Source organism: Contarinia nasturtii, unplaced genomic scaffold (genome assembly GCF_009176525.2).
Source record: "Contarinia nasturtii isolate CC-2019 unplaced genomic scaffold, AAFC_CNas_1.1 Cnas_scaffold_493, whole genome shotgun sequence".
Lineage (NCBI taxonomy): Eukaryota > Metazoa > Arthropoda > Insecta > Diptera > Cecidomyiidae > Contarinia > Contarinia nasturtii.
In genome coordinates this window covers 1993073-2009622 of record NW_022197846.1, presented here as the reverse complement: position 1 = coordinate 2009622, position 16550 = coordinate 1993073, and the positions used below count along the sequence as shown (strand labels likewise).

At 34.0% G+C, this 16550-nt stretch overlaps 1 protein-coding gene across 5 annotated transcripts in view; it reads right to left on the bottom strand.

Moving 5' to 3' along the window:
- The window catches only part of LOC116339262 (segmentation protein cap'n'collar), an 86875-nt gene that overhangs the window by 50528 nt on the left and 19797 nt on the right, over nucleotides 1-16550 (bottom strand). For 2 of the 5 annotated variants that reach the window (XM_031765034.1, XM_031765033.1), the window contains exons 3-4: nucleotides 7554-7721; nucleotides 7347-7416 (exon numbers count right to left, since the gene is read on the bottom strand). In XM_031765034.1, the coding sequence (XP_031620894.1) occupies nucleotides 7347-7416; nucleotides 7554-7721 (238 nt within the window). Of the gene's footprint in view, nucleotides 1-7346; nucleotides 7417-7553; nucleotides 7722-7846; nucleotides 7883-9207; nucleotides 9341-14741; nucleotides 14880-16550 lie in introns of those variants that run through there. The other 3 variants (XM_031765035.1, XM_031765038.1, XM_031765036.1) reach the window with 3 other exon arrangements.

Below are 16550 nucleotides of genomic sequence, written 5' to 3'. Positions count from 1 at the left end.
ATGCGTATATGCGTGGCTCGCAACGATTTCAGGAACAAATTCATTCGATAAAAATGCGATAAAACCGAATAAAAAAATATGCACACGTCTATTTGTAGACGCGTTATACGGGTGGTCGGCGAAAAAAAACACACACACAACAACAGAACATCGTTAGAGGCAACAATCAGTTCGATCAATCTTCGATTCGATCGTCAAACGCATTTGTTTCAAATCTCGAATTGAGAGAAAAAAATAATTAGAAACGCTATTGTCTTGGGAAATGAATAACATCACACACAGTGAAGATCATACGGCCGATAGAGTACATTTATTTCTGTGATTCCGTATTGTTTCAACGCATCGGATTAATATATGCGATGATCACCATACACGAACGAAGAAATCAAATGAAAAAAAAAACAACAAGGAAGAGTGAAAGACAGATCGAACAAACCGATTTTTTAATTCGGCATTAATCGAAATCTCGTATAGCTCTAAATGGCCCCAAAATAACAACACACATTCACTCAACAGCCATTTAATGAGCATAGTCGCCGATCGATCGATGATTAAACACAATCGATCAAATTGTTGGCAAAATAAAATAACATTCAATTCATACCAATCCAGCGTGGTCTTGTTTCTCTTTCCATTTGCCCGTTTCTTCGGTTGTTACCAATCGTAGTTCTTGATATTTCTGAACACACGTTGAACACAACAAACAAATTGATTTATAAATTGAAGTATCGCATCAAAACAATTTGCTTGGTGTATGCAGTTCACCTTGAGACGACGTTTCACGCTCAAATGTCAGGCTCTTATTCTCTACCCTCTCGCATGGAAATGTTATAAAATATCAATCGATTTGAATGGAGCAAGAGAGCGTGTGAGGGAGAGCGAGAGAAAAAGATGCGAGAACTGTTGAATTTGCGTGGTTTTTATGCAAACAAAAAAATAGTTGCCAGTTTTTTTTTTCGTCTATTGTCGCCCGTGCTTCATATTCTGAGATGCGCAATTGCGATCGAGAGAGAAAAAATGTGACCGCTTCAAAAAACTTATCTTATGCGAACAGTTCAAATCCAAGCGATTATGAACAAAAAATTATCCTGCCGACGACAACAGAAAACTCAACTATAGTCAACGAGAGCAAAAAAAAAAATAACCGACAAAATGGCAAAAAGTTGTTGGGACGAAAAGAAGTTTTTGCTACTGCTTTTTTGTAACAATAAATTAAAATGGGCTTCTATCTGGGGCGTTTCATCTGAAACGACATTTTGCGCTTATTTAAATCGCTTCGTTCTTCCTTTTTCCATTTGTGGCTTTTGATTAAATCATCATGTTTCGTGCGGTTAAATGAAATTGGAGTATATATGCAAAAAAATGGCATCCATTTGGCTCATTATATGTTTTATTATGTATATATGTGTGCAGAATACGCCAGAGGCGTACACATATACAAACGCATTTATTTTCGGGCCGTAAAAACACAATGTGCTTGTCTTGAAGAGAAAATATTTATCATTTTTACATGGAATGGTTCGTGGAACAATGAAAAATTAATTAATTTTTTCGGTTCCATCGTCCATTTTTCCATCGTAGTCTGGTACGAAATTACATATGAAAGATAATTTGCTGCGGCTGCTGGTTGGCTGGATACCTGCTAACTCAAACCGTATTTCATTTCGTTGCCCACATTTATAACAAAGGTACGTTTCTCCCTTTACTTTGTAACTGCTTCCATTTCAACATGGATCGAATATTAATTATTACGAGCAAAGCGAAAAAAAAAAAAACACCGAGAGAGAATACGTCAGAGAGAAGGCGTATTAATGATTTTTCTCGTTCTTCCCATTCTTTTCTCTGTCTCTAGTTTCGGTTCACCGATCTGGCGTTCGAAAAGAATGCTAAATATAATTTAATAAACACTTTGTAATCTGTAGCCATATTATTAGAATGGCGAAAAAAAGTACGCACAGACGAGACACAGCGAAAAAACGAACGACGATGAATAATAAATTATTATTAAAATGAAGAGTTAGAGTGGAAAAAAACGCAGTGCTTTGAATCGTCGTAAGTTCAGCTGTTTTTACTGGTTTTCTAATGTATAATGCGATAATCAATCGGTTTAAATGTTTCATTAGGTTTTCTGATAAAGACAATCCGAAATTGCGGTCAACGCACATGCTCTTGAGAACGTGTTTTTTTTTTCATCTTTCGAAAGTTGTTATGTTTGTTCGTTTGATTGCGCATGCAATAATCAATAATAATGTCGATTTATGCTATGTTGTTTTAACAGCCGTTCGTGCGTCGCAAATTGCTACGCATTCTCCCATTAAGCATCACATTTATTTGCCAAATCATTTCTAAATGTGTGTGTGTGTGTACAATTCTTTTTTTTTTTCATTGTTATTTTCGGCTGTTTTTCATCTGTAATTTCTTCTCACTTTCAATTGGTGGGCTCGAATCGACCGTTTTATGTTAATTAAATTAAATTTCTGTTCTCGCCGAATTATATTTCTTTTTGAACTTTGAGCTCGGATTGGTTTCGATTTGAAACGAATGCAAAAAAAACGCGATGGACCACTCGATCCAGTGACACAATGTAAATGAATTTTCTGTTTGCCGATACACAATTTTATTGTTACCGTTTTACTTAAATTGATTTAAATTGAATTTTAATTAGTTACACGTTCTGTAAATGGATTTGGCCGCACAAAATCGATGTCAATAAAAGCATTCAGCAATGACTTCAGCAAATCTCACTCGATTTGATCTATTAATATAATTTAAATTCGATGCTCTTAATTCGATTAATTTTCGAATTATTTACGATTCATTGCGTGTGCATAGCTCTAATTTCGGCAATCTCTTCTTGTGTTCCTATTGTGACATTAGACATTGCCGATGTCAATGGTTTTAACCGCGAACTAAAAAAACACCGATTTCGACCAGCGGTTTATTATTGGTTCAACAAATGAAGATGTCGAATTGTTTGATCAAAATGGATGAACAAACACAAAATAGTGAAGTGAATAGAAAAAAATAACCGTTGAAAATTATTATTGGAATTGAAACATGAGTGCCACCGTTTGCTGTTATTTTCAGCGCTGCCATACGGTATCTGTTATTGGAACATAAACTCTGTCCTGCACAAATGTTGTTATTCAATTCAATTTTCTCTACTTTTTGAGAGTCTCTACAATTTTTTTTGTCGGTTTACTCGAAAAAGGATCTAACGTACATTTTTTTTTTCACAAATTCATCGACTTTTCGACACAGAAGTTCACAAAAATATTTAGTTTGACTGTTTGATTGGATGTTTTCGTCAAAGTTTCAATTTCCTGTTCCGGATGGTATTGAGCTCAACGTCGATAATTGCCCCGTTCAAAACGAAAAGAGCTTGAATAAGTAACGCTTTTATTGGCCATTGTTTGTGGAAATTGAGCCAAAGAATATCGATTAATTTGTATAGTTGCGATCGATTGCTAGTTCACTGTGCAAATACAATGGCAAACTTAAAGTTCGTTTACTTATTTTCGACTAAACGGCTTAATTAAATTTAGAGAAAAACAAAATCTGAATCAAAGTCTAATTCGAATGATACGAGCACTGGATTATAGTGTTGTACGGATCAACGCTGGTGATGTGTTTGTTTTTTTTTGCGGAACAAAAAGAAATTTCCACAAATTGGAAACGAAAACAATTACAAGCAGATTTTTACTTGACGAACGAACGATTTTCATTGTTTTAGCTCAAGCATTCAAAATAACATGAAATTCTCTCTTTTTCTCCGTAATTTCGAATGATTTTCGGTCTATTTTTCTTCTTTTTCGTTCATCAGTTTGGTTTCGTTGCAATTTTCTTGATCTATCTAACGCACACATTGATCAATTTTTGTTGTCAATTAGCACATTATGTTCCGCTATATGTGCGATGTGGGAAAATTGGTGTTGCTGCTTCATAATTTGAATTCGTGCACGTTTTCCATTCATTTTGCACAACGGAAATATGATTCTTGTGTGACTCGAAGAAAGCCACCGAGCGCCTATCGCAATGGGCGGACAGGAAAGAAATAAAGAAGAATAATAAAAAACAAATGAGATTGGCCATCGGCTAAAGTAATCAAAAGTTCGTGTGAAATTTCCACATGCTTTCTCTCGCATTTTTTAATCGTATCGTGTAGCCGCTCTGATTCATTTAAATGAGAAAATTTGAAATTATAATTTTAATTGCTATTATTATGAGCGTTTACATATTTCACTTTCCAAATAAGTTTGGCTGAGCCCGAGCACAATCGGCTCGGTTCGTTAGATTCCCCATTCGATTTAGCCATCGTCGTCGTCGTTGTCGTCCATATACAAAGCCACAAATATAAAAAGATTTGAAAACAATATCATTTCCAAACCCCGCTGACGTTTCCAAATTAAATGTATTGCCTTTCAAATGTGTTGACTTTTGATATGCTGTGCGCATTGTTCAAATCGTGACATGAGACCGCCTTATATATTTATATCTCATCCGAATGGCATAAAAGCCAACAACAAGAATGGTGAAGAAAAAATTGTATATCTATACACATTCTTTTGGGTCAGTTTTGATAAATACAGCTGAAAGACCGAATTAAAAATCGAAGAGAAGAGAATAAAAAAAAACTATAAAGACGAATACCAAAAAATTACAAGAAAAAAAAACTTTATAAACACTTCCCTGTGTTTGTGTGTCGGCCAAGGAGCGAGAACGAGAGAAAGCGAGTAAAATGCATACACAGGTGAATGAGAACGACCGACTAGAGTGTTTCTTGTACGGTTGTTGTACACATACAATGGAGTCATATTTTTGTTTTTCAATGGAAAAATGTCTTCATTATTCCGACAACAATACAAAATTAGATTCTTCACAGATTTTTCCGCCTCGCCAACAGAAATGAAGAGAAAAAACGAAGAATCTCTGAAGCAACACGTCAAACGTCTCTTATTCTTTCTCTCTTCGATTCGACTCTTTCATTTTGTTACATTGAAGATCTGTGGATAAATCTTTTTCTAGATATGGCTAGATCTATTCATTTTGATTGGCTGCTCTGTTACCCGCAGCGCATGGATCCAACAAAAAAAATGAGAGAAAAAAAACATTTTTAACAAAAAGAGTCCAGAATACCATCAGAAATCAAAAGAAAATCATACAGCATTGTCGAAATATATACATCGGTGAGACAGAAAAGAACGCATCATTTCAGCGCAATTGAACTGACAACCAATGCAAAGGGCGACTGAGAGAAAATCCAATTTTTTGAAAATCATATCGCGCCATCAAATAATAATAATAATCTGTATTATGTTCCATTCTTTTGTCTCGATTAGATTATATGTGTCGTGAACGTTCTTATTTGTTCATGCTGGTGACTGATTATATAAGCTCTGACACATTTCAATCTGGCATATGACGAACAGTTCTCTTTTTTTTCCACGAAAATCAAATGTCGAGGCATCTTATTGGTGCAGACATTTCCCTTCGTGTTGGACCATGTTGAGCGAACATGTCATTTTGTTTGATACACAGATTCGTCTAAATTGGATTTCAAATCGGAAGAACGCATCAATTGAATTCAATTGTCCCGGCCATTTTGCGTAAACTATTCGGCAAACTTTACCAAACATGGTGGTCGCATTTTGATTGAGATAAATATGAAATGATTATTATTAATTCTGAACTGTCGTTTCAGTTTACATATATGATCTGTTGGATTTGTGGCTCTGTTCGAAAGCCATTTGTTTGTACAAAGTTTCATGGCCATCCAAATCTATTAGAGTGTAATGAAATATTATTCGAAACGAATGGCAATTGTTCGGAAAAAATGTGTGCTCTGTTATTAATGCATTTTATTGTGAATTTTCAATAGAAATGACAGCTCAAGCATAAGAACAATTCCGCTTCATCAAGTAAACAATGAAAATTTTAAAATTATCCCGAAATATTTTCAATGGCCCCTCGTACCAAACGCTCAAAATCGAACCAAACCATTTCATTCTGATCGAAAAAAATAAAAGCGGTTGAACTAGTTTTCATTTCGAATTATGCGTGAAAATATTTGAATGTAAGCTTTATCGCCTCAGTTTGTCGATTTTGTTGAAAATTTTGTATGAGCACTTGGAAATACGATTGAATTTGAATATTTAGCAACGCATCCTAATGACGATGTTTTACATTTTCTATCGAGGCTGACTGTTCTGGTTATGTGTATGTGTTTGTTTGTTCGTTTTTTTGTTTGTGTTCATTGCTCATTTGGTTGCGATATGGCATTCTCCGGTGCCCTGATGCTGTTCTTGCTGTTTCGTGCATTTGAATCGATAACGTGCCCCGAAAACCATTTGATATTCTCTTATATACATAAAACGCACCATTTCAAATACTCGACACGAACCGAAAAATTCGTACCACGCACATCCCAACATAAATAACTTCTAATATCAAGGAAACGCAAGTAATGTTTCGATCATTTTTCACCAATGGAAAAGAAAAGAGGAATATCAAAGAGACGGCGAGAGAGAGAGAGAGAGAAGGCGACCATATTTGACAAGAGAGAGGGAGAAGAAAAAAACATGAAAGCACACAACAACGGCGACGTCGAAAATGGAACATTTGAAATGCGTACCGCATTTTTGAAAATTGTCGGATATTCTCATTGCGAGCGGTTGTTGGAGAGAGAGAGAGAGAGAGAGAGAGAGAGAGAGAGAGAGAGTATGTTATACGCGTAGATTTTGATGTATTATCCGTATTATCTGAGCTGTAAGTGGCAAGGGCCTTTTGATTTTCTTTTTTTTCGGTGTGCATGTTTTTTTTCTCTTCTTTTCTCGTTTGGTTCGCTTCATCCCTTGTCGTTTTTCGGTTAGATATTGCATACACAAATAATAAGGGCGATATCGTTTTCATTTTTAATGTAACCAGAGCTAAATCCGAAATTTATATTTAATGGCTTTTGCCGAAACCAACATATGAAATAGAATCTGTGGGATTGCCCCAGCAACATACACGAGCGCCATACACGTTTACACAAAACTTTCGAAGACGGAAAAACAATCAAGCAAATACACACAATTTACCAGTTTTAGCCGTTCCAACGAGTGCTGCGCACGAATTCATCAAATAAAATGAATTCACTTCTTTTTTCGTGTATGGCAACAGCAGTTCTAACCTAATATGCTTTTCTTAATCTGAATATTTAACATAATCACTACTATATTTGCTCAAATACCAACTAAAAAAATAAAATTTCTAACGGAAATACTTCCGAGCCACGGTAAGTTGTGGTCATGATTATTCAACGTATTTCTTCAATGCTTCTATGCAAAAACAAAATTGATACGTACCAGTTTCGTTGTCGACGGTGAAATTGATGCCTGCCCATTCATCGTCCAACTTTGGCTCTTCTGGTTTATGCTGCGCAAATTTATGTTTGTTTAAAATTTAATTTATTATAAAAAAAACATGGAAAATTCTAACATTAAATGAATGCATTTAACTTTAAACTCATGGAATGGTGTGTTGATTCGATGGCAAATTAGAAGTAAAATTACCTTATCATTTTTGAGCTCTTGAAGAGCTTTCAATTTCTCATTATCTTCCGTGTTAAATGATGGTCCCGATACGTTGACGGATTCTTTAGGTGATTGTGCCTTAACTGGAGCTAAGGTGTAACCCAAGTCCACATCCTGTTTCCATAAGACTTCAACAATTTCACTCTCCTTGAAAGAGAAAATTGCAAATCGCTTTTATTATTACCAATAAAATGTCAATTGCAAAATTTGTGAATAATTTCACAATAAAATGATGAACTAAAGATAGAGAACAAAAAAAAACAGCAAATCACGTGTTTCTCTTTTCTGTGCATGATAACAGTTATCACAGAACTCGTATATGTGAACAAACAGAGAAAAAAAAATTGAACAAAAGTTTTGAAATAGTGAACACTCTCTTCTTGACAATATCGCACACTAAATTGGGCAGTTGGACTGGCAATTTTAATGTCTGGACATCGAATAATAAACGAAGAAACCAAAGACAAAAAAAAGAGAATCACACTGGAAGGAGAAATCACGCGATACCGTTATCAGTTCGAAAATTCCTCTTCGTTTTTTTTAATAATTCGAGTCAATTAAGTACAGTCAAGACAGACTCATTTGATTTCGTTATAAAGTTGTTATTCTTGCCCGTGTCGATTAATCTCGTTACGGGTCACGGCTTTACTGTACCGTACAGTCAACATTCGCATATAGTTTGATAGATAGTAAGGGTATACCTAATGGCAATTCAATGTATGATAATACTGAATATGATTTTTTTTTATTTCTTGACGTTTTAATTCATTCGGCTATGATTTGAAATGATTTCGAAGCATGTGCCACTGTTAAATGACAAAATAAAATCATAAACTGATGATTTCTGTCAAAAAGATGGCGAAGGTTAAAATCACTTTGCAAATAATCACAACGACCAACTTTCAATCAAATTGAACCGTTTGCAGTGGACATGAATTGGACATGAACCATATTGAAAATAAATCTCACCGATGACGGTGAACATGTCAAACAAAATATTTATTCACATCAAAAATTCTAACACTTTCTGCAGCTTGTGACCTTTTTCACATTTATCGATGACTTTTTGTTCTCCGTGTCATTTGCGTGATATCTAACTCAAGTGCAAATATTATTCGAAAGCAAAGGTATAAATAAAAAAATATCTAATTGCTCGTTAAGAGAGCACATTTAAAATTTCATAAATTTGTGAAATTTCGGATAAACACAGAGACACTTTTGATATTAATGCCTTAAATAATTCAAACAAATCATAAACAAATTATATGGAATGTTTATTTCTTTGTAAATATGAAAAAAAGTAACATAAATGATACTCTGTTGCGATAGAGTGATAATCGTTTGTGTGTCTATTCAGTTATTGGGCTAAGCTTTCAGATAAATAATCCAGTATGTCGAGACATAAATATCGAATGGAAGATTTTTTTATTTCAATAATCTCTTCTAAATTATACTCTTTTATCTCGAATGTTCATGTCTGATTTGGAAGTGAATTACAGCACCCGATACGAACCGACTTAAATTCAATCAGATCAAAAAAAGAGGAAGATTGGCAATTGTACAATTCTGATCAGCCGTAGAACCATAAAAAAATTAAACAATGGAAAATATTGAAGTAAAATTATCAATTCACCATTTAACTAAAATCAATCACCGGCTGAAATGGTGAACAAAAACCAACTTCGAATACATTTGAGATACGATGAAAACAAACAAAGTTGTGCTGAGAATTATAAATCAGCAAGAGCGAAGCAGTCGCCTTTCTTAAACCGTGCACCACTGTTCACTGTTCAAAGCGACCCAGTTGAGAGCCAGCAGTTTGCTACAATTTGAGTTTTTTTTTTCTGTTTCCTTTAAACAAAATCAAATAATATTTATTATTTCCTTTTGTGTTTGCTTTATCTTTTGCGCGCGCGATTCTGAATGTTAATTTCTCACACTTTGCTATTTTATTTTCTTGAGATTTTTATGTTATTATAATTCGATTGAATGCGCGAACATTGAAATGTCCTTTTTTCAAAAAAACAAAAAAAAAAAATCTGTGTATGACGCGAACGAAAAAGTGATCGAGACAGAAAGAGAAAGCGCTTTGCTCAAGATGCTTTGTATGAATGCGCGCACGCTATACAGTACGTGATCGTTGTACGTGCTCCGATTATCACTAATTAAATGTTCATACGTGCGCGATATTTATGTCAGAATAATTATAATAACATCAATTATTATTGGCCGAGCGTATTTGATATGTTTTGGTTGAATATTTAGCGAAATATCGAAGAGATGAACGAAAAACAGGAACAGCTATGCAAAATACAATGCGATTTAAATCCAATGACAATAAAATAATAAAATACAACGGACGGATGCGAAATTGTGCGTTTTTTTATCAACTCGCCATTTGAAAGTTTTGTTTTCTTTTGTGCGTTATTTATATACTCGTCGCGATCACTGTTTGTCTCCCATGTGTGTGTGTGTGTGTGTGTGTGTGTGTGTTTGTTTTCGATGCAATCAGTGTGGTGATCGTGTTGACGATCAAAACCATATGATGCCGGCACTCTATTACTACCACCAGCAACTTTTAAATCACACTGAACGCTCAAATCATAACGCTTGAGACAAATATATTTTTGCAATGTTTCGCAAATTGCGCTATCATCTATATCGCGCCTTTAATAAAATCATTTCATCATTTCATTTTCTTCGTATTGATTGTGTACTACAACAAGCGTACTCACACAGCATGCAAACGGTGGAGCGAACAAAATGGAAATATCAAGGGAATGGCAGGCGAGAGAAAGAAATGGCAAAACGCGACAACCGAACTTCGATTACAAATCGGAATAAACAAAGAATCCATTGCGATCACAAACCGAATGAATGAGTAAGTCAATGTTAGATAGTATGTGTTTCTGTTTTTACTATACATGTTCAAGATTAAGAAATCGAAATCACCTTATCATTTTCAATTTCAAAGCAACAACAACATTAGAATATGAGAAGGAAAAAACATGACAACGACATCTTCTTTCAAACACAAATCGAGAGAGAGAGAGGGGGGAGGAAGAGCAACAACGATGAAATTTATTGGCAACAGATAAGATTTTTGCTTCAGACTCCTTGCAATTGATGGTATGAGACGTGTGATCCATTTAATTCATGTGTGCAAGTGTATGTGGCAAAGTTCGTCGGGCGAACTATTTTTGTTCATCTCCCTTGCGGGCATGTCACTGTGTTTTATTTGGTATTCATTGTATTACGGGTGGCAAATGCGATACCCAAAGGAATATTGTCCTATTCTATCTCCGTCGAGTTCGATTGACAATCGTTAAAAAATGATAATTGTTTGATTGCAAATACGATCTCAATAAAATGTGAATGTTCGATTTGCATTTCGGATTGCATCATTTTTTTTTTTCTATCACAAACATTACTATTTATAGGTACGGATGATCGATCTCATTCGATGCTTGCACAATTTGATCTACATAATTTTATTTCTGGTTCGAAGTTCTCCTATACACACCTTTTTTGTATTTAAAACATAGTATTTTGTTAGGTCGATATGAAAATATTGATTCAATGGCTGAATGCGTTCGACTGAACATTGTCAAATAAAATAGCAGAACGGAAGCTCAATTAGAAATTATTTCACCCGAATGTGGGTATTTTACAGGGAATTGATTCCAATGAAAATAAATAGAAGATGATCGAGTGGCTGGATGAACAACAACACATTGTACAAGTGATTTTCAAGCATCTTACAACATTATCGTTTTCTCTATTTATTTTCTTTGCGCATTTTTTGTGTGTGTCTCTCTCTCGCTCGCTCTTGTGTTAACGAAATGTTCGAAGAGTTGCTACTGTATGCAACCACAGCGAGCAACCACAAATTCACTGGAACAAACGATAGGAAGTAGAAAGATCAAGAATAGAAAAAAAATAAAACACCTTCAGTCTCTATTAATTTTTCGTTTTGTTTGCGAAACAGTGTGATGCATTCAAGTTAAAGCCAAAAAAATACCAAACGATGCCATTGTATGGTGAAAGTTTGGAACATTGGAACCTGCCGCAAATCCTACCATATGCAATAAAATAATAAATATTGCAAAAAATAGCATTATGAAAAAAGTAACATCTCTCTCAAAAAAGAAGCTAGAGAAAGCGATAGAGAGAGAGAGTGAGAGAGAGAGGGAAAAAGAGCGAAGTCGACGTGGACAAATCGATGGCAAAGAACAAAGAATAACACAAAAATGGATTATCCCATTGTTATCTCTCCATTATCAGACTTATGTCTTTCTTAGCCAATTTGTGCATAAATGCATGGTTTTCTGTCCATTTTTTTTTTATACAACCAATATATCAAACAGTGCAGTCAGTGTTTTTTTTTTCTTCTCTAAACACACTATGACTTGTTGTTTGTTCAGTGGTTCCAATTTTTCGTTGAATTTTTTTAGTCATTTCTCTTTATTTTCGGTGACTTTTTCTTAACTTTTTCTCGGTCTGATTGCGGAAATTTTATGTGCATATATATGATTTTAAAGTCGTGAAAATTCGAGAAAAAAAAATTTAAATCCAAAAATTCGACGGATCGAAAATCATTTTGACTCGGCGCATAACATTCTACAACATTTGACGACTGTCGATCGAACATCGAGCAGACATTCAAATTCTCTCATTTTTGCTTTGCGCATTATATACAGCATAAGACACGCCCCATATACCAAATGCTTTCGCTTGTACATAATGTCGGCAGCGCACAAAGTATTTGGGGTTCGATGATGAAGACAGGAGAAATACCAGAATAGGTGGATAAATAAATGGAAAAGATAAAAGTGGTAGGGATTGCCCTTTATTCTTTCCATTTCGAATGTTTTTTTTACTTGTCTGTATATTTTTTCTTCTCTTCAATTTTATTTGAATTTTAATTTTAAAACTTAAGAATATTGACTCGTGAATCAAGCACGTTGGAAATGAATTAAAAAGTCTCCAATAGATGGCATTTCCTCCAAGAGCATCCAAAACTATTTCTAGTTTGAGAGAATTTTTGGCACTACAAGTCTTATGGCGGCCAGAAGCGAATGTGTACGTGCGTGTAGAAACTTAAATTATAGAATCAATCGGTTTGAAATTCGGTGGCAGTTGAAAAAATTCCACCAAAAAGTAATTGTAACAACAACAACGAATGGAAATGGAGAAAAAATCGAACTTCAATTAACTAAATTTATGATAATTTTCGCAATGCATGTGTAATTTACTGCATTCCATTAGCATTCAAGGAAATCAAATTTTAATGTCGCACTAGGTTATATGTAATCGCGAACAAACCCGCCAAATGAAACGCAACGCGCAATAGTTACAAAACATTGTCAATTATCCGCACGCGATGGACGAGTTTTTTTCTGACTTAAGTTCTAGTTTATATATCGAGAATATTCAAGAGAGTTCCTTGTATGATGGTGTGACGACCGAGAAGTTCATGAGCATCGCATATGTGAAACGTTCGTTTTTTTTTCTTTGTCGTTTAAACATTCATGTTCAATAACATTCTGATAATTGTGTATGTGTGTTTTTTAAATTCAATTCGTATTTTAATGAAATCGAATTCAATTTGTATTCAATAGTATCGATTAGAAAATCGTTTATTTAAAAGAATAAAACCGTTGCGTTTCAGAGACATTGTTAAAATGCCACAAATTAGAAAGTGATGGATGATTTTGGTGTATGTCGTGTTCGTGGTACTAGTCGAAAATCAATTATGTATTGAATGTTATCTGACATTTTATATTGTTAATCATGGACTAATGATTGGGCAATATAGAATCGAAATGAAGAAAAAAAAAACAAGCCGCCGTTTTGATATCGCATCACTGTTGATGCCAAAGTGAAAAGAAAAAAGGACGAGATGGGCATGTGGTGAAAGACTTTCTTCTATCCTTTGAGTGTGTGGTATTTTTTGTATGTGTTTTTATAAACGGCACTCCACCACAAAGTGGTTTGGTCCATTGTTGATGCGTGCATGTGTGTGTATGTGTGTCTGAGAGGCGATGTCATCCATTAATCAATACGGATTTTGTGGTGGCATTAACAGCAATAAATCATGTACCTTCAATATCCAAAGCAAAAAGAAATTAACCAAATTGAACTAATGATCTTTCGCAGCAATTAATTTTTGTTTTGTTATTATTGTTGTGCGTTTCTTTGTGCACAAATCGATCGGCCACAATAAGAAAAATGGAATAAAACTTCACACAACGATCGAAAATTGTTCTAGTGAAGTCGCGCCGTCCGTTTTTTTTGATTTCATACATATGGCAGGTATGAACCTGTTTCGATGCGTTTATCTACTTGACCTTTTGTAACCGCTTAGCTGAACGTCACAAGACCAAAGGAAAATGCCATAACATCACATCAAAAAGAAAACCAATATCAACAATGTGCGGCGTCAATGCTATACTATAATTCACGACAAACAAACAATAACAAGTAAAGCTAATGAAATCACATACACACACACACATAGACAGAACATTTAATGTCACACTGTAAAATTATTATTATTTTCGATGATATATCGTAATCATGAAAATGATAAACGGTAAACACAATTGAAAATACGACAACATGGGATACAATGGAATTGATTTCAAACAAAAACGGTTTAAATGCTTGACAATAAATTAACGATCGCTTTGATATTAAAACAAGCGAAACCAAAAAAATGGTCGTTTTTTAATTCACAAGAAAGAGGTTATGACAGTGATAAGAATCGTTAGATTACTATTTAACCTTTTATCGAGTGAAAGAGAGACTGAGAGACACCCAGAATGAGATGATAAAGATGGAGAGATAGCAACATCTCCGATGATGAATTGAACTAGACAAAGAGTGTGTACAGACGATGATAGTAATAATGGCAATAAATGTGACGCCACCATAAAAGTTGTAACGCGACAAAACCCAATTGCCACGCAAATTTGATTAAAAGCCATATTTCAATTTATGATCCATTTATCTCAAGAAATTGTGTAAGTCACAAATATCATCACGCTACGGTGTGGATCGTTTCGTATACATTTCACCCTAAAATTCAAGCAATTGTGCACTATTTCCGTGTTTCATTGCAAGCAAGTATCTATTGAATCTATGTGATAAAGCAAATTTATTTACCGTTAATGAGCACAAATGATATTGCGTATAAAAATCCACAAGACATTGTTCGTCGTCTTTTGTATAAACGTGTGATGTGACCGTTGATGCAATAACAATTCCATTTTCATCAAAGCAAACCATCTTTTGTTTTTCAATTATTAATATAATAAACACAATGACTTTATTAAGGAAACAGCTTTTTTTACTTACACTTTCGATCACTTTGGTTTGATTTTTCTTTTTTTTTTCAAAAATCTGCTTAAAGTACAGAACTCAAGTCCCTAGGAGAAGTAATTCAAAACTAAAATCAATTTTCAAAAAATCAGCGAAAAAGCGTTGGTTTCTCTTATCAAAATTTTTGATTTCTGAAAATGCAAAAAAATACGACAAAAATATATTTTTCAAAATTGACATTTTGCACTTGTACTGATATTATTTTTGTCTTGCTATTTTTTTCGTCCTATTCAAATGTCGTTGCTTTACTTTATGAAGATCAAAAATACGGTTAACAACTTATAATTTTTTGAAAAAAACAGTTAACGGCAAATTTTTTTCGAAAAAAATAAAATTAATGGGTGTTGTTGTTGCTCAAGTTTTGAGATTTTTATTCCTTCTTACACACGATATATGTGAATGTATGTTCGATTATCAATAATTCCGTGTATCACTATCAACGTCGGGGTTTTTTCACTTCGAATGACGAAAATAATATATTTGCGTGTGTTGAAAAAATATTCTGTTGCTTCAAAAAAAATATTGCGATGATATTTTTTTAAAAATTGTATTTTTTTCGATCATATCTTCTTGATAACTCTGTGCACGATCTAATTAGCATGAGTTTATCGAAATGAATAGCAAAGCATCTTATCGTACATTTCCACCTATGTATTTCGGAGTCAATATTATCTATATAACGATTGCCCAAATTACAAGTCGCTGTTAAGAGGCACGTCAAGTTCATTTGAGATCAGCATCATAATGTACATTTTATAAAATTTAGATGTTATTTTGACTGACCTCATATCACATTTATGCTAAAAATAAAAAAAAATAAATCATAATTTTTCCAGGATTATCTGTTTAGAATTAATAATTTCAGACTTTTTTTATAATTTTTTTCATTCTTATCAATATCGGTCTGATTTTTTTCCCAAACAAATTAAAGCTTGTTTATGTACGCATGGATTTCGCTGACTGAATTTCAGTAGCAAATGTGTTGAAACAAAAATTGATTTCATGAAAGCGTCAATGGATATATACTTGAATGCATAAGCTTTTATCGAAGCTTCTTGATGTGAGTGAAAAGAGCGCCATCTCGGATAATCTTTGAGAAGTGCAACACATTTTAAGTTTTTTTCCAGTGCAATTTGTATCTTTCTAGAATAGTATGTCTGCCTTTTTTTTGAATTGACAATAAAACCAACTTAAATCAGCGGGAGTAGAAATTTGAATTGAGGCCACCACTGAAGTGGACGCAAAATATAAATCAATTTCAAAATCGTTGGAAAAATAAAAAAAAAATACATATAACTGTATTTGTCATTCAAATCACATATATAATTTTTGTTTATTTCAATTTGAATCGGTTGTGTTGCTCAGGCATATGGAAATTTATGAGAAAATTATTCCTCGCATTGCGGAATGAATCGAAATGCAAATAAAAGCGAAAGAGGTAGAGAGAACAGAAATTCAAAAGGAAATGTATGCGGTTTCATTTCCTTGTTTTTGCTATTGTCAACGCAATGTTGTCTATGGCAACTCGCATTTGAATCAAAACCAATTAATTTTCATCCATTGTCATACATTTTCTATATCATAACATCCTAT